This window comes from Bombina bombina, chromosome 1, assembly GCF_027579735.1.
Source record: "Bombina bombina isolate aBomBom1 chromosome 1, aBomBom1.pri, whole genome shotgun sequence".
NCBI lineage: Eukaryota > Metazoa > Chordata > Amphibia > Anura > Bombinatoridae > Bombina > Bombina bombina.
The window spans coordinates 1,600,574,584-1,600,593,601 of record NC_069499.1 but is presented as its reverse complement, the minus strand read 5'-3'; the positions used below and the strand labels follow the sequence as shown (position 1 = coordinate 1,600,593,601).

At 41.8% G+C, this 19,018-nt stretch overlaps 1 protein-coding gene across 2 annotated transcripts in view; it reads left to right on the top strand.

The window, feature by feature from the left end:
- MAP2K4 (mitogen-activated protein kinase kinase 4) overlaps positions 1-19,018 on the top strand; it is a 1,109,040-nt gene that overhangs the window by 845,166 nt on the left and 244,856 nt on the right. For both annotated transcript variants that reach the window (XM_053710735.1, XM_053710724.1), the window contains exon 11: positions 13,773-13,900. In XM_053710735.1, coding sequence (XP_053566710.1) covers positions 13,773-13,900 — 128 coding nt within the window. The remainder of the gene's footprint in view (positions 1-13,772; positions 13,901-19,018) is intronic.

The window sequence follows — 19,018 nt, the reverse complement described above, 5'->3', positions numbered from 1 at the left end:
AGATTGAATCCTTTCTAAGGAAAGCTTATTTATGTTCAGGTAATCTTCTTAGGCCTGCTATTTCTTTGGCTGAAGTTGCTGCCGCTTCCACTTTTTGGTTGGAGGCTTTAGCACAACAAGTATCAGACCATAATACTCATAGCATTGTTAAACTTCTTCAACATGCTAATAACTTTATTTGTGATGCCATCTTTGATATCATTCGAGTTGATGTCAGGTATATGTCTTTAGCTATTTTAGCTAGAAGAGCTTTATGGCTTAAAACTTGGAATGCAGATATGTCTTCTAAGTCAACTTTGCTTTCTCTTTCTTTCCAAGGTAATAAATTATTTGGTTCCCAGTTGGATTCTATTATTTCAACTGTTACTGGGGGGAAAGGAACTTTTTTGCCTCAGGACAAAAAATCTAAAGGTAAATATAGGGCTGCTAATCGTTTTCGTTCCTTTCGTCAGAATAAGGAACAGAAGCCTGACCCTTCCCCTAAAGGAACGGTTTCTGTTTGGAAACCTTCTCCAATCTGGAATAAATCCAAGCCTTTTAGAAAGTCAAAACCAGCTCCCAAGTACACATGAAGGTGCGGCCTTCATTCCAGCACAGCTGGTAGGGGGCAGGTTACGATTTTTCAAAGACATTTGGATCAATTCTATTCACAGTCTTTGGATTCAGTACATTGTTTCACAAGGGTACAGAATAGGTTTCAAGGTAAGGCCGCCTGCGAAGAGATTTTTTCTCTCTCGCATTCCAATAAACCCAGTGAAGGCTCAGGCATTTCTGAAATGTGTTTCAGATCTAGAGTTGGCTGGAGTAATTGTGCCAGTTCCAGTTCTGGAACAGGGTCTGGGGTTTTACTCAAATCTATTCATTGTACCAAAGAAGGAGAATTCCTTCAGACCAGTTCTGGATCTAAAGATATTGAATCGTTATGTAAGGATACCAACATTCAAAATGGTAACTATAAGGACTATTCTGCCTTTTGTTCAGCAAGGGCATTATATGTCCACAATAGATTTACAGGATGTATATCTTCATATTCCGATTAATCCAGATCACTTTCAGTTTCTGAGATTCTCTTTTCTAGACAAGCATTACCAGTTTGTGGCCCTTCCGTTTGGCCTAGCAACAGCTCCAAGGATCTTTTCAAAGATTCTCGGTGCCCTTCTCTCTGTAATCAGAGAACAGGGTATTGCGGTATTTCCTTATTTGGACGATATCTTGGTACTTGCTCAGTCTTCACATTCTGCAGAATCTCATACGAATCAACTTGTGTCGTTTCTTCAAAGACATGGTTGGAGGATCAATTTATCAAAGAGTTCATTGTTTCCTCAGACTCAGGTAACCTTTTTGGGTTTTCAAATAGATTCAGTGTCCATGACCTTGTCCCTAACAGAAAAGAGACGTCTGAAATTGGTTTCAGCCTGTCGAAACCTTCAGTCTCAATTGTTCCCTTCGGTAGCTTTATGCATGGAAATTCTAGGTCTCATGACTGCTGCATCGGACGCGATCCCCTTTGCTCGTTTTCACATGCGACCTCTTCAGCTTTGTATGCTGAACCAATGGTGCAGGGATTATACAAAGATATCACAATTAATATCCTTAAATCCCAATGTACGACACTCTCTGACGTGGTGGATAGATCACCATCATTTAGTCCAAGGGGCTTCTTTTGTTCGTCCAACCTGGACTGTGATCTCAACAGATGCGAGTCTGTCAGGTTGGGGAGCTGTATGGGGATCTCTGACAGCGCAGGGGGTTTGGGAATCTCAGGAGGCGAGATTACCAATCAACATTTTGGAACTCCGTGCGATTTTCAGAGCTCTTCTGTTCTGGCCTCTTCTGAAGAGAGAATCGTTTATTTGTTTTCAGACAGACAATGTCACAACCGTGGCATATGTCAATCATCAGGGTGGGACTCACAGTCCTCAGGCTATGAAAGAAGTATCTTGGATACTTGTATGGGCGGAATCCAGCTCCTGTCTAATCTCTGCGGTTCATATCCCAGGTGTAGACAATTGGGAAGCGGATTATCTCAGTCGCCAGACGTTACATCCGGACGAATGGTCCCTTCACCCAGAGGTTTTTCTTCAGATTGTTCAAATCTGGGCACTTCCAGAAATAGATCTGATGGCCTCTCATCTAAACAAGAAACTTCCCAGGTATCTGTCCAGATCCAGGGATCCTCAGGCGGAGGCAGTGGACGCGTTGTCGCTTCCTTGGAATTATCATCCTGCCTATATCTTTCCACCTCTAGTTCTTCTTCCAAAAGTGATTTCCAAAATTCTAATGGAACGTTCATTTGTACTGCTGGTGGCTCCAGCATGGCCTCACAGGTTTTGGTATGCGGATCTCATTCGGATGGCCAGTTGCCAACCTTGGACTCTTCCGTTAAGACCAGACCTTCTATCTCAAGGCCCTTTTTTCCATCATGATCTCAAATCATTAAATTTGAAGGTATGGAAATTGAACGCTTGATTCTTAGTCATAGAGGTTTCTCTGACTCAGTAATTAATACTATGTTACAGGCTCGTAAATCTGTGTCTAGGAGGATTTATTATCGAGTCTGGAAGACTTACATTTCTTGGTGTTCTTCTCATAAATTCTCCTGGCATTCTTTTAGAATTCCTAGAATTTTTCAGTTTCTTCAGGATGGTTTGGATAAAGGTTTGTCTGCAAATTCATTGAAAGGACAAATCTCTGCTCTTTCTGTTCTTTTTCACAGAAAGATTGCTAATCTTCCTGATATTCATTGTTTTGTACAGGCTTTGGTTCGTATCAAGCCTGTCATTAAGTCAATCTCTCCTTCTTGGAGTCTTAATTTGGTTCTGAGGGCTTTACAGGCTCCTCCGTTTGAACCTATGCATTCTCTGGATATTAAATTACTTTCTGCCATTTCTTTGGCGTCTTGGTTAAAGTCTTTGATTCATCATGCTTATATAGAGACGGGGAAGTCCCCGCCTCAAAGGATTACGGCTCATTCTACTAGGTCAGTTTCTACTTCCTGGGCTTTTAGGAATGAAGCTTCTGTTGATCAGATTTGCAAAGCAGCAACTTGGTCTTCTTTGCATACTTTTACTAAATTCTACCATTTTGATGTTTTCTCTTCTTCAGAAGCAGTTTTTGGTAGAAAAGTACTTCAGGCAGCTGTTTCAGTTTGATTCTTCTGCTTATGATTTCAGTTTTTTTCATTATTAAGATTAAAACTTTTGATTTGGGTTGTGGATTATTTTTCAGCGGAATTGGCTGTCTTTATTTTATCCCTCCCTCTCTAGTGACTCTTGCGTGGAAGTTCCACATCTTGGGTATCTGCTATTCCATACGTCACTAGCTCATGGACTCTTGCTAATTACATGAAAGAAAACATAATTTATGTAAGAACTTACCTGATAAATTCATTTCTTTCATATTAGCAAGAGTCCATGAGGCCCACCCTTTTTTGTGGTGGTTATGATTTTTTTGTATAAAGCACAATTATTCCAATTCCTTATTTTTTATGCTTTCGCTCCTTTCTTATCACCCCACTTCTTGGCTATTCGTTAAACTGAATTGTGGGTGTGGTGAGGGGTGTATTTATAGGCATTTTGAGGTTTGGGAAACTTTGCCCCTCCTGGTAGGAATGTATATCCCATACGTCACTAGCTCATGGACTCTTGCTAATATGAAAGAAATGAATTTATCAGGTAAGTTCTTACATAAATTATGTTATTTTAAATAGTTTTTAAACGCATATAATATTGACTCATATTCTGGTTCTTACAAAAAAAAAATATATATATATATATATATATTTCAATATGTTCATAGATATTTATTAATAATAAAGAATTCAGATATTTATATTAATTTTATTGTCTTAGTTTATGCATATTTGATGGTGGGTTTAGTTTAAAGAAAGATTGTTAAATATATTCAGTTATAACCCTGCCATATACTCACATATTGTTTGGAGAGTACTGCTAAGATTCTTATAAATATACTGACATCACGGTTGGAAGGTGTAGAGAAGAGTTCACTTGTTCCACAGACAAGGGTTCCTTTCTTGGGAACTCTGATAGACTCAGTAGCCGAGCACTTCATTCCATTCCTCGGCCATCAGTGGCTCAGTGTGTGGAGGTAATTGGATTAATGATAGCGGCAATGGACATCGTTCCGTTTGCTCGCTTTCATCTCAGACCACTGCAACTGTGCATGCTCGGACAGTGGAATGGGGATTATGCGGATTTATCTCTTCAGATAAATCTGGATCAAGAGACCAGAAACTCTCCTCTTTGGTAGTTGTCGCCGGATCATCTGTCCCAGGGGACTTGTTTTCGCAGACCGTCGTGGGTGATAGTGACAACGGTTGCCAGCCTTCTGGGCTGGGGTTCAGTTTGGAACTCCCTGAAGGCTCAGAGTGTTTGGACTCAGGTGGAGTCTCTACTTCCAATCAATATTATGGAACTGAGAGCAATATTCAATACGCTTCAGGCGTGGCCTTAGTTGGCTTCGGCCAAATTCATCAGATTCCAGTCGGACAACATCACGACTGTGGCATATATCAATCATCAGGGGGGAACAAGGAGTTTCTTAGCGATGATAGAAGTATCCAAGATAATCCGTTGGGCGGAGGCCCACTCTTGTCATCTGTCAGCGATCTACATCCCAGGACTAGAGAACTGGGAAGCGGATTTTCTAAGTCGACTGACTTTTCATCCGGGTGAGTGGGAACTTCACCCGGAAGTATTTGCCTCATTGATTCTCAGATGTGGCAGATCGGAATTGGATCTGATGGCATCTCGACAGAATGCCAAGCTTCCAAGATACGGATCCCGGTCAAGGGATCCTCAGGCCAAACTGATAGATGCCTTGGTTGTTCAGCCTAACTTATGTGTTTCCACCGTTTCCTCTCCTCCCACGCGTGATTGCTCGAATCAAACAGGAGAGAGCTTCAGTGATCCCGATAGCGCCTGCGTGGCCACGCAGGACTTGGTATGCGGATCTAGTGGACATGTCCTCTCTGCCACCGTGGAAACTTCCATTGAGACAGGATCTTCTCATTAAAGGTCCTTTCCAACATCCAAATCTAATTTCTCTGCAGCTGACTGCGTGGAGATTGAACGCTTGATTTTATCGAAGCGAGGATTCTCTGATTCGGTCATCAATACTTTGATACAGGCTAGAAAGCCTGTCACTAGAAAAATCTATCATAAGATATGGCGTAAATATCTTTATTCGTGTAAATACAAGGGTTACTCATGGAGTAAAGTTAGGATTCCTAGGATTCTGTCTTTTCTCCAAGAAGGATTGGGGAAAGGGTTATCGGCAAGTTCCTTAAAGGGACAAATTTCAGCTTTGTCAATTCTGTTTCACAAACGTTTGGCAAATGTGTCAGATGTTGAGTCTTTTTGTCAGGCTCTATCTAGAATTAAGCCTGTATTTAGACCCATTACTCCTCCCTGGAGTTTGAATTTAGTTCTTCGAGTTCTTCAAGGGGTTCTGTTTGAACCCATGCATTCCATGGATATCAAATTGTTATCTTGAAAAGTTCTGTTTTTAGTTGCTATTTCTTCTGCTCGAAGAGTTTCTGAGCTTTCAGCGCTACAGTGTGATTCTCCTTATCTCATTTTTCATTCTGATAAGGTGGTGTTACGTACCAAACCTGGATTTCTTCCTAAGGTTGTTTCAAATTAGAATATTAATCAGGAAATTGTTGTTCCTTCCTTATGTCCTAACCCTTCTTCTAAGAAGGAGCGTATGTTGGATAATTTGGATGTGGTCCGTGCCTTAAAGTTTTACTTACAGGCAACTAAGGATTTCCGTCAATCATCTTCATTATTCATTGTTTATTCTGGAAAGCGTAGGAGTCAGAAAGCTTACGGCTACCTCTCTTTTTTTTTGGCTGAGAAGTATCATCCGCCTGGCATATGAGACTGCTGGACAGCAGCCTCCTGAAAGAATTACGGCTCATTCTACTAGGGCTGTGGCTTCCACATGGGCCTTTAAAAACGATGCATCTGTTGAACAGATTTGTAAGGCTGCGACTTGGTCGTCCCTTCACACTTTTTCCAAATTTTCCAAATTTGATACTTTTGCTTCTTCTGAGGCTATTTTTGGGAGAAAGGTTCTTCAAGCAGTGGTGCCTTCTGTTTAGGTTTCTGTCTTGTCCCTCCCTTTCATCTGTGTCCTTTTGCTTTGGTATTGGTTTCCCACAAGTAAGGATGAAATCCGTGGACTCGTCATATCTTTGTAAAAGAAAAGTAAATTTATGCTTACCTGATAAATTAATTTCCAGTAAACGTTTAAATTCTGTTTTTAAACCTCCTGTGGTTACTCCAGAGGTTTTTCCTATTCCTGATGCTATTTCTGATATGATTTCTAAGGAATGGAATAAGCCGGGTACTTATTTTAATCCTTCTGCAAAGTTTAAAAAATTGTATCCTTTACCAGCAATTTCAATAGAGTTTTGGGAAAAGATCCCCAAAGTTGATGGGGCTATTTCTACTCTTGCTAAACGAACCACTATTCCTATGGAAGATAGTAATTCTTTTAAAGATCCTTTAGATAGGAAGCTTGAATCTTATCTAAGGAAAGCCTATTTATATTCAGGTCATCTTCTTAGGCCTGCAATTTCTTTGGCTGATGTTGCAGCTGCTTCAACTTTTTGGTTGGAGAATTTAGCGCAACAAGAATTGGATTCTGACTTATATAGCATTGTTTTTTTACTGCAACATGCTAATCATTTTATTTGTGATGCTATTTTTGATATTAAAATTTATGTTAGATCCATTTCTTTAGCTATTTTAGCTAGAAGAGCTTTGTGGCTTAAATCTTTGAATGCGTATATGACATCTAAGTCTAGATTACTATCTCTTTCTTTCCAAGGTAATAATGTATTTGGTTCTCAGTTGGATTCTATTATTTCAACTGTTACTGGGGGGGGGGGGGAGTGAGTTTTTTTGCCTCAGGACTAAGGCTTCTAATCGTTTTCGTTCATTTCGTCAAAATAAGGAAAAAAACCTAATCCTTCCCCCAAGGAATCTGTTTCCAATTGGAAGCCTTCCTCAAACTGGAATAAATCCAAGCTTTTTAAGAAACCAAAGTCAGCCCCTAAGTCCGCATGAAGGGTGCGGCCCTTATTCCAGCTCAGCTGGTAGGGGGCAGATTAAAGTTTTTCAAGGATGTTTTGGCAAATTCTGTCCAAAATCAATGGATTCAGAGCATTGTCTCTCAGGGGTACCGAATAGTATTCAGAGTAAGACCTCCTGTGAGAAGATTTTTTTCTCTCACGCATCCCAGTGAATCCAGTAAAAGCCCCGGCTTTCCTGAAGTGTTTCAGATCTGGAGGTTTCAGGGGTAATCATGCCGGTTCCTTTTCAGGAACAAGGTCTGGGGTTTTATTCAAATCTATTCATTGTCCCAAAGAAAGAAAATTCATTCAGACCAGTTCTGGATCTGAAAATTTTGAATCGTTATGTAAGAGTACCAACTTTCAAGATGGTGACTATAAGGACTATTCTGCCTTTTGTTCAGCAAGGACATTATATGTCTTCAATAGACTTGCAGGATGCTTACCTTCATATTCCGATTCATCCAGAACATTATCAGTTCCTGAGATTCTCTTTTCTAGACAAGCATTACCAATTTGTTGCTCTTCCATTTGGCCTAACAACAGCTCCAAAAATCTTTTCAAAGGTTCTGGGTGCCCTACTCTCTGTAAACAGAGAACAGGGTATTGCGGCGTTTCCTTATTTGGACTATATCTTGGTACTAGCTCAGTCTTTACGTTCTGCAGAATCTCACACAAATCAACTAGTGTTGTTTCTTCGAAAACATGGTTGGAGGATCAATTTACCAAAAAGTTTTTTTGATTCCTCAGGCAAGGGTCACCTTTTTAGGTTTCCAGATAGATTCAGTGTCCATGACTCTAACAGACAAGAGACGTTTGAAATTGGTTGCAGCATGTCGGCACCTTCAGTCTCAGTCATTCCCTCCAGTGGCTATGTGTATGGAAGTTTTAGGCCTCATGACTGCAGCATCGGACGCAATTCCTTTTGCTCGTTTTCACATGAGACCATTCCAGCTTTGCATGCTAAATCAATGGTGCCAGGATTATACAAAGCTATCACAATTAATATCCTTAAATCCCAATGTTCGACACTCTCTGACGTGGTGGTTAAATCACCAGCGTTTAGTTAAAGGGGCCTCTTTTGTTCGGCCAACCTGGACTGTGATCACAGCAGATGCAAGTCTTTCAGTTTGGGGAGCTGTCTGGTGATCTCTAACAGCACAAGGGGTTTGGAGATCTCAAGAGGCGAGAGAACCGTTCATTTGTTTTCAGACAGACAATTTCACAACGGTGGCATATGTCAATCATCAGGGTGGGACTCACAGTCCCCAAGCTATGAAAGAAGTATCTTGGATACTTGTTTGGGCGGAATACAGCTCCTGTCTAATTTCTGCGGTTCATATCCCAGGTGTAGACAATTGGGAGGCGGATTATTTAAGCTGTCAGACTTTACATCCAGGGGAGTGGTCTCTCCATCCGGATGTGTTTCCTCAGATTGTTCAGATGTGGGGTCTTCCAGAAATAGATCTGATGGCTTCTTATCTAAACAAGAAACTTCCCAGATACCTGTCCAGGTCAAGGGATTCTCAGGCGGGAGCAGTAGATGCACTGACACTTCCTTGGTGTTATCAACCTGCTTATATCTTCCCAATTCAAGTTCTTCTTCCAAGAGTGATCTCCAAGATCATCATGGAACAATCATTTGTGTTGCTGGTGGCTCCAGCATGGCCCACAGGTTTTGGTATGTGGATCTTGTTCGGATGTCCAGTTGCCAACCTTGGCCAGTTCCGTTAAGGCCGGACCTGCTGTCTCAAGGTCCGTTTTTCCATCAGGATCTCAAATCATTAAATTTGAAGATATGGAATTTGAACGCTTAGTACTAAATCATAGAGGTTTCTCTGACTCAGTAATTAATACTATGGGCTAGATTCATTAAAGCTGAGGCGGACAGGGGCGCGTATACGCGCCCCTGTACGCCTCAGCTCGCCTGTGGCAGCGCGAAATTACCCACAGGTATTCGCCATTGCACACAAGCGCAATTTTGCGCTCGCGTGCAATCCCGCCCCCTGCCTGCGCACAGCCAATCACGCGTGTGCAGGAGCTGTCAATTTCCTCGCTCTGACTAGACCGAGGAGATTGAATTTCGCCACCTTAGAGGTGGCGAAGAGGTTAGGGAAGCGGCGGTCTGGTGACCGCTGCTTGATAAATGACAGAGATCAAGTTCTTGTGAGAACTTGCAGCCGTAGGGCTTTAATAAATCTAGCCCTATGTTACAAGCTTGTAAATCTGTCTCTAGAAAGATTTATTATCGAGTTTGGAAGACTTACATTTCATGGTGTTCTCATAAATTCTCTTGGCATTCTTTTAGAATTCCTAGAATTTTACAGTTTCTCCAGGATGGTTTGGATAGGGGTTTGTCTGCAAGTTCCTTGAAGGGACAAATCTCTGCGCTCTCTGTTTTTTTTTCACAGAAAGATTGCTAATCTTCCTGATATTCACTGTTTTGTACAAGCTTTAGTTCGTATTAAGCCTGTCATTAAATCAATTTCTCCTCCTTGGAGTCTTAATTTGGTTTTGAAGGCGTTACAGGCGCCTCCTTTTGAGCCTATGCATTATTTGGATATTAAACTACTTTCTTGGAAAGTGTTGTTCCTTTTGGCCATCTCTTCTGCTAGAAGAGTTTCTGAGCTATCTGCTCTTTCTTGTGAATCTCCTTTTCTGATTTTTCATCAGGATAAGGCGGTTTTGCAGACGTCATTTGAATTTTTACCTAAGGTTGTGAATTCTAACAACATTAGTAGAGAAATTGTTGTCCCTTCCTTGTGTCCTAATCCTAAGAATCCTTTGGAAAGATCCTTACATTCTTTGGATGTGGTGAGAGCTTTGAAATATTATGTTGAAGCTAGTAAAGATTTCAGGAAGACTTCTAGTCTATTTATTATATTTTCTGGTCCTAGAAAAGGTCAGAAGGCCTCTGCTATTTCCTTGGCCTCTTGGTTAAAGCTTTTGATTCATCAAGCTTATTTGGAGTCGGGTCAAGCCCCGCCTCAGAGAATTACAGCTCATTCTACTAGATCAGTCTCCACTTTGTGGGCTTTTAAGAATGAAGCTTCAGTTGATCAGATTTGCAATGCAGCGGCTTGGTCCTCTTTGCATACATTTAGTAAATTCTATCGTTTTGATGTATTTGCTTCTTCTGAAGCAGTTTTTGGTAGAAAAGTTCTTCAGGCAGCTGTTTCAGTTTGATTCTTCTGCTGATATTTAAGTTTTTCTTTTCTTCATGAGAATAACTTATATTTTGGGTTGTGGATTATTTTTTCAGCATTTGGCTGTTGTTTATTTTTATCCCTCCCTCTCTAGTGACTCTTGCGTGGAGTTCCACAGCTTTGGTATTGATATCCCATACATCACTAGCTCATGGACTCTTTCCAATTACATGAAAGAAAACATAATTTATGTAAGAGCTTACCTGATAAATTCATTTATTTCATATTGGCAAGAGTCCATGAGGCTCACCCTTTTTATGGTGGTTATGATTTTTTTGTATGAAGCACAATTATTTTCAAATTCCTTTGTTGATGCTTTTTACTTCTTTCTTTATCACCCCACTACTTGGCTATTCGTTAAAACTAAATTGTGGGTGTGGTGAGGGGTGTATTTATAGGCATTTTGAGGTTTGGGAAACTTTGACCCTCCTGGTAGGATTGTATATCCCATACGTGACTAGCTCATGGACTCTTGCCAATATGAAAGAAATTAATTCATCAGGTAAGTTCTTACATAAATTATGTTTTTTTCTGACAGAAGTCAGGAAATCAATGATCTTCGATACTTGTCTAGCTCTTCAGTCCACTCCTCGGCCATCAGTGGCTCAGTGCATGGAGGTAATTGGGCTGATGGTGGCAGCATTGGACATCATCCCGTTTGCTCGGTTCCACCTCAGACCTCTGCGGTTAAACATGCCCAGGCAATGGAATGGAGATTATGCAAACTTGTCTCCCTGAATACTACCGGAGCAGGAGACAAGGTGGTTGTCTCTGGATCATCTCTCCCAGGGAACCTGCTTTCGCAGATTATCTTGGGTGATCGTGACAACAGATGCCAGCCTTCTAGGATGGGGAGCAGTCTGGGGCTCCCTAAAGTCTCAGGGAGTTTGGACTCAGAGTCTGTTCTATCCATAAACATTCTGGGGCTGAGAGCGATCTTCAATGCTCTTCTGGCCTGGCCCCAGTTAGCCTCGGTCCAAGTTATAAGGTTCCAGTCGGACAACATAAATTACATCATTCATCAGGGAGGAACAAGGTGTTCCTTAGCGATGACAGAGGTAACCAAAATAATCAGTGGGCGGAAGCCACTCTTGCCATCTGTCAGCGATCCACATCCCAGGGGTGGACAACTGGGAGGCGGACTTCCTGAGCAGACAGACTTTTCATCCGGTGGAGTGGGAACTCCATCCGGAAGTTTTTTCCAGCCAGATTCTCAGATGGGGTCAGTCGGAATTGGATTTCATGGCATCTCGACAGAATACCAAGCTTCCGAGGTACGGATCGAGGTCCAGGGACCCTCAGGTGGTACTGATAGACGCCCAGGTGATACCTTGGACTTTCAGACTAGCATACCTATTTCCTCTGTTTGCTCTTCTTCCTCGAATCAAACAAGAGAGGTCCTCGGTGATCCTCATTGCATCAGCTTGGCCTCGCAGGATTTGGTATGCAGATCTGGTGGACATGTCCTCTCTGCCACCTTGGAGACTTCCGTTGAGGAAGAATCTTCTAATTCAAGGGCCCTTCCTTCACTCAAATCTAGTTTCTCTGAAGCTGACTGTTTGGATATTGAACGCTTAATTGTTTTTCCAAGCGAGGTTTTTCAGAATCGGTCATAGAGACCATGATTCAGGCTTGTAAACCTGTAACTAGAAGGATTAACCATAAGATATGGCGTAAATATCTCTATTGGTGTGAATTCAATGGCTACTCCTAGAGTAGAGTTAGGATTCCTAGAATTTTGTCTTTTCTCCAAGAGGGTTTGGAGAAAGTATTGTCGACAAGTTCTCTAAAGGGTCAAATTTCTGCCTTATCTATTTCAGATAAGGTAATTTTACGTACTAAATTAGGATTTTTTCCTAAAATTGTTTCTGATCGGAACATTAATCAGGAAATTATTGTTCCTTCCTTATGTCCTAATCCTTCTCCGAAGGAACGGCTTCTACACAATTTGTACGTGGTTCGTACCTTAAAGTTTTACCTGCAGGCGACTTAGGATTTCCGTCAGTCTTCTGCTATGTTTGTGGTTTTCTCATGAAAACGTAAGGGACAGAAAGCTACGGCTACTTCTTTCTTTTTGGCGGAAGAGTATCACATGTTTTGCATATGAGACTGCTGGACAGCAGCCTCCAGAGAGTGTTACGGCTCATTCCATGAGGGCTGTTGCTTCCTCATGGGCATTCAAAAATGAAGCTTCTGTGGAACAGATTTGCAAGGCTGCAACTTGGTCCTCTCTTCACATATTTTCAAAATTTTATAAATTTGACACCTTTGCCTCGGCTGAGGCTTCTTTTGGGAGAAAGGTTCTTCAAGCTCTGGTGCCTTCCGTTTAGGTTTCCTGTCTTGTCCCTCCCGTATCATCTGTGTACTCTAGCTTGGGTATTGATTCCCAATAGTAATTAGAGAATCCGTTGACTCATCGTGTCATTAAAAAGAAAAGAAAATGTATGCTTACCTGATACATTTATTTCTTTTTTGACACGATGAGTCCACGGCCCGCCCTGTTTTGAAAGACAGGTTGTTGGTTATAAACTTCAGACACCTCTGCACCTTGTTACTTCCTTTCTCTCCTTTACTTCGGTTGAATGACTGGGTTGGGAGGGAAGGGAGGTGATATTTAACAGCTTTGCTGTGGTGCTCTTTGCCGCCTCCTGCAGGGCAGGAGTGGTATTCCCAATAGTAATTAAGATGATCCGTGGACTCATTGTGTCAAAAAAGAAATAAATTTATCAGGTAAGCATAAATTTTCTTTTTGTGGTTTAGCATTGCAAGGCAAGATTGATAGTTGATCTTGGCTGCTTCTGGTAGAAGGGTTCTTCAAGTGGTGGTGCCTTCTGTTTAGGTTACCTGTCTTGCCCTCCCTTATCATCTGTGTACTCTAGCTTGGGTATTGATTCCCAACAGTAATTAATGATGATCCGTGGACTCATTGTGTCATTAGAAAGAAAACAAAATTAATGCTTACCTGATAAATTTATTTATTTCTTGACACGATGAGTCCACGGCCCGCCCTGTTTATTCAGACAGTTTTTTTGGTTTTTTTTAAACCTCAGGCACTTTTGCACCTTGTGTTACTTCCTTTCTCTCCTTTCCTTTGGTTGAATGACTGGGAAGGGAAGGGATATTTAACAGCTTTGCTGTGGTGCTCTTTGCCGCCTCCTGCTGACCAGGAGTGATATTCCCAACAGTAATTAATGATGATCCGTGGACTCATCATGTCAAGAAATAAATTTATCAGGTAAGCATAAATTTTGTTTCTGTGCGCAATAAAGAGCACACACCTTGTTTGTGCAGTAACATCTAGGTGTGGTAGTGCCCCGTCTAGTCGGGTAAAATAGCTTTGTTTTGTTTCAGGCTGGCAGGGCAATTACACATCACTCTTATGGTTTCTAGTGACATCTTTCCCAGACCTACTTCCTAACCTCCTCGTTCTGTGAGCAGACAATTTATTTGTGTTTATCTTCCTGCAGATATAAAACCTTCCAATATTCTTCTCGACATAAATGGAAACATTAAACTCTGTGATTTTGGCATCAGCGGACAACTAGTGGATTCCATTGCCAAGACCAGAGATGCTGGGTGCCGACCGTACATGGCGGTAAGTGATGAGCTTGCGGCTATTAGGGCTTCCTCGTCTGCCTTTTCATTGGTCCTTCTGCACTATCACAGCTACCCAACTGGGATTTGTTTTATAAATTAAACTGAGAATAAGACAATTAGCTTTAAAGGAACATGAAACAGAGAATTGTTTGTTCTTGAATCACAGAATACAATTTTAAACAACTTTCCAGTTTACTTTCTTATCAAATTTGCTTCATTCTCTTGGTATCCTTTGTTAAAGCAGCAATGCACTACTGGCAGCTATCTGAATACAGGTGAGCCAATAACGAAAGGTATATATGTGCAGCTAGCTCCCAGTAATGCACTACTTAGGTATGTTTATGAACACCAAGAGAAACAAGCAAATAAGGTAATAGGAAACTGTTCTATCTGAACCATAACATAATGGTCCTATCAGACTGCTGACTGCACGGCCCAGTCTTCTGATCCGCATCAGTGCTAGAACCCTGAGACAGTTAAAGGGACAGTAGATATACATAACGAAACCACTTTACAAAATAATTGCATTATTTATTTTGCCCCTTTTTCACATGATTTAGCTCTAAAATTAGAGCAATTTCTAAGTGCTAAACTGGTGACTTCTCAGGGATAACAAGGCTACATATTTGTCCCTAACTGTATTTATCAGATAACTCACTTTATACTAACTTTAGGTGACTAACCTTGTTCTCTGCAGACTAAAGCCAAGATTGGTTCCTGCAAATGGTGGCAAACTAACTGCAGTAAAAATGGTTAATTTGTTTTAAAACCATTAGAAATGTCTTGTAATTACAAGGTGCTCACTGTCCCTTTAACCAGCTGAAGCGTTTAATTGGTGATACCATTTTGGTTTGTTGCTGTGTATCAGAGAGCTGTTGTAGGATTTGCTGCTGTGTATCAGAGAGCTGTTGTAGGATTTGCTGCTGTGTATAAGAGAGCTGCTGTAGGATTTGCTGCTGTGTATAAGAGAGCTGCTGTAGGATTTGCTGCTGTGTATAAGAGAGCTGTTGTAGGATTTGCTGCTGTGTATAAGAGAGCTGTTGTAGGATTTGCTGCTGTGTATCAGAGAGCTGTTGTAGGATTTGCTGCTGTGTATAAGAGAGCTGCTGTAGGATTTGCTGCTGTGTATAAGAGAGCTGCTGTAGGATTTGCTGCTGTGTATCAGAGAGCTGCTGTAGGATTTGCTGCTGTGTATAAGAGAGCTGCTGTAGGATTTGCTGCTGTGTATAAGAGAGCTGCTGTAGGATTTGCTGCTGTGTATAAGAGAGCTGCTGTAGGATTTGCTGCTGTGTATAAGAGAGCTGTTGTAGGATTTGCTGCTGTGTATCAGAGAGCTGTTGTAGGATTTGCTGCTGTGTATAAGAGAGCTGCTGTAGGATTTGCTGCTGTGTATAAGAGAGCTGTTGTAGGATTTGCTGCTGTGTATCAGAGAGCTGCTGTAGGATTTGCTGCTGTGTATAAGAGAGCTGTTGTAGGATTTGCTGCTGTGTATAAGAGAGCTGTTGTAGGATTTGCTGCTGTGTATCAGAGAGCTGTTGTAGGATTTGCTGCTGTGTATAAGAGAGCTGTTGTAGGATTTGCTGCTGTGTATAAGAGAGCTGTTGTAGGATTTGCTGCTGTGTATAAGAGCTGTTGTAGGATTTGCTGCTGTGTATAAGAGCTGTTGTAGGATTTGCTGCTGTGTATAAGAGAGCTGCTGTAGGATTTGCTGCTGTGTATAAGAGAGCTGTTGTAGGATTTGCTGCTGTGTATCAGAGAGCTGTTGTAGGATTTGCTGCTGTGTATAAGAGAGCTGCTGTAGGATTTGCTGCTGTGTATAAGAGAGCTGCTGTAGGATTTGCTGCTGTGTATAAGAGAGCTGTTGTAGGATTTGCTGCTGTGTATAAGAGAGCTGTTGTAGGATTTGCTGCTGTGTATAAGGGAGCTGCTGTAGGATTTGCTGCTGTGTATAAGAGAGCTGTTGTAGTATTTGCTGCTGTGTATCAGAGAGCTGTTGTAGGATTTGCTGCTGTGTATAAGAGAGCTGTTGTAGGATTTGCTGCTGTGTATAAGAGAGCTGCTGTGTATAAGAGAGCTGTTGTAGGATTTGCTGCTGTGTATAAGGGAGCTGCTGAAGGATTTGCTGCTGTGTATAAGAGAGATGTTGTAGGAATTGCTGCTGTGTATAAGAGAGCTGTTGTAGGATTTGCTGCTGTGCATCAGAGAGCTGCTGTAGGATTTGCTGTTGTAGGATTTGCTGCTGTGTATAAGAGAGCTGCTGTAGGATTTGCTGCTGTGTATAAGAGAGCTGCTGTAGGATTTGCTGCTGTGTATAAAAGAGCTGTTGTAGGATTTGCTGCTGTGTATAAGAGAGCTGCTGTGTATAAGAGAGCTGTTGTAGGATTTCCTGCTGTAGGATTTGCTGCTGTGTATCAGAGAGCTGTTGTAGGATTTGCTGCTGTAGGATTTGCTGCTGTGTATCAGAGAGCTGCTGTAGGATTTGCTGCTGTGTATAAGAGAGCTGCTGTAGGATTTGCTGCTGTGTATAAGAGAGCTGTTGTAGTATTTGCTGCTGTGTATCAGAGAGCTGTTGTAGGATTTGCTGCTGTGTATCAGAGAGCTGCTGTAGGATTTGCTGCTGTGTATGAGAGAGCTGCTGTAGGATTTGCTGATGTGTATAAGAGAGCTGTTGTAGGATTTGCTGCTGTGTATAAGAGAGCTGCTGTAGGATTTGCTGCTGTGTATCAGAGAGCTGTTGTAGGATTTGCTGCTGTGTATCAGAGAGCTGCTGTAGGATTTGCTGCTGTGTATGAGAGAGCTGCTGTAGGATTTGCTGATGTGTATAAGAGAGCTGCTGTAGGATTTGCTGCTGTGTATAAGAGAGCTGCTGTAGGATTTGCTGCTGTGTATAAGAGAGCTGTTGTAGGATTTGCTGTTGTAGGATTTGCTGCTGTGTATAAGAGAGATGTAGGATTTGCTGCTGTGTATAAGAGAGCTGCTGTGGGATTTGCTGCTGTGTATAAGAGAGCTGTTGTAGGATTTGCTGCTGTGTATCAGAGAGCTGTTGTAGGATTTGCTGATGTGTATAAGAGAGCTGTTGTAGGATTTGCTGCTGTGTATAAGAGAGCTGTTGTAGGATTTGCTGCTGTGTATAAGAGAGCTGCTGTAGGATTTGCTGCTGTGTATAAGAGAGCTGTTGTAGGATTTGCTGCTGTGTATCAGAGAGCTGTTGTAGGATTTGCTGATGTGTATAAGAGAGATGTAGGATTTGCTGCTGTGTATAAGAGAGCTGCTGTGGGATTTGCTGCTGTGTATAAGAGAGCTGCTGTAGGATTTGCTGCTGTGTATAAGAGAGCTGTTGTAGGATTTGCTGCTGTGTATCAGAGAGCTGTTGTAGGATTTGCTGCTGTGTATCAGAGAGCTGTTGTAGGATTTGCTGCTGTGTATAAGAGAGCTGTTGTAGGATTTGCTGCTGTGTATAAGAGAGCTGTTGTAGGATTTGCTGCTGTGTATAAGGGAGCTGTTGTAGGATTTGCTGCTGTGTATAAGAGAGCTGTTGTAGGATTTGCTGATGTGTATAAGAGAGCTGTTGTAGGATTTGCTGCTGTGTATAAGAGAGCTGTTGTAGGATTTGCTGCTGTGTATAAGAGAGCTGCTGTAGGATTTGCTGCTGTGTATAAGAGAGCTGTTGTAGGATTTGCTGCTGTGTATCAGAGAGCTGTTGTAGGATTTGTTGCTGTGTATAAGAGAGCTGCTGTAGGATTTGCTGCTGTGTATAAGAGAGCTGCTGTAGGATTTGCTGCTGTGTATAAGAGAGGTGTTGTGGGATTTGCTGCTGTGTATAAGAGAGCTGTTGTAGGATTTGCTGCTGTGTATCAGAGAGCTGTTGTAGGATTTGCTGCTGTGTATAAGAGAGCTGCTGTAGGATTTGCTGCTGTGTATAAGAGCTGCTGTAGGATTTGCTGCTGTGTATAAGAGAGCTGATGTAGGATTTGCTGCTGTGTATAAGAGAGCTGTTGTAGGATTTGCTGTTGTAGGATTTGCTGCTGTGTATCAGAGAGCTGTTGTAGGATTTGCTGCTGTGTATAAGAGAGCTGCTGTAGGATTTGCTGCTGTGTATAAGAGAGCTGTTGTAGGATTTGCTGCTGTGTATCAGAGAGCTGTTGTAGGATTTGCTGCTGTGTATAAGAGAGCTGCTGTAGGATTTGCTGCTGTGTATAAGAGAGCTGCTGTAGGATTTGCTGCTGTGTATAAGAGAGCTGCTGTAGGATTTGCTGCTGTGTATAAGAGAGCTGATGTAGGATTTGCTGCTGTGTATAAGAGAGCTGTTGTAGGATTTGCTGTTGTAGGATTTGCTGCTGTGTATAAGAGAGCTGTTGTAGGATTTGCTGCTGTGTATAAGAGAGCTGTTGTAGGATTTGCTGCTGTGTATCAGAGAGCTGTTGTAGGATTTGCTGCTGTGTATCAGAGAGCTGTTGTAGGATTTGCTGCTGTGTATAAGAGAGCTGTTGTAGGATTTGCTGTTGTAGGATTTGCTGCTGTGTATCAGAGAGCTGTTGTAGGATTTGCTGCTGTGTATAAGAGAGCTGTTGTAGGATTTGCTGTTGTAGGATTTGCTGCTGTGTATCAGAGAGCTGTTGTAGGATTTGCTGCTGTGTATAAGAGAGCTGTTGTAGGATTTGCTGCTGTGTATAAGAGAGCTGTTGTAGGATTTGCTGCTGTGTATAAGAGAGCTGTTGTAGGATTTGCTGCTGTGTATAAGAAAACTGTTGTAGGATTTGCTGCTGTGTATAAGAAAACTGTTGTAGGATTTGCTGCTGTGTATAAGAGAGCTGCTGTAGGATTTGTTGCTGTGTATAAGAGAGCTGTTGTAGGATTTGTTGCTGTGTATAAGAGAGCTGCTGTAGGATTTGCTGCTGTATATCAGAGTGCTGTTGTAGGATTTGCTGCTGTGTATAAGAGAGCTGTTGTAGGATTTGCTGCTGTGTATAAGAGAGCTGTTGTAGGATTTGCTGCTGTGTATCAGAGAGCTGTTGTAGGATTTGCTGCTGTGTATAAGAGAGCTGTTGTAGGATTTGCTGCTGCTGTAGGATTTGCTGCTGTGTATAAGAGAGCTGTTGTAGGATTTGCTGCTGCT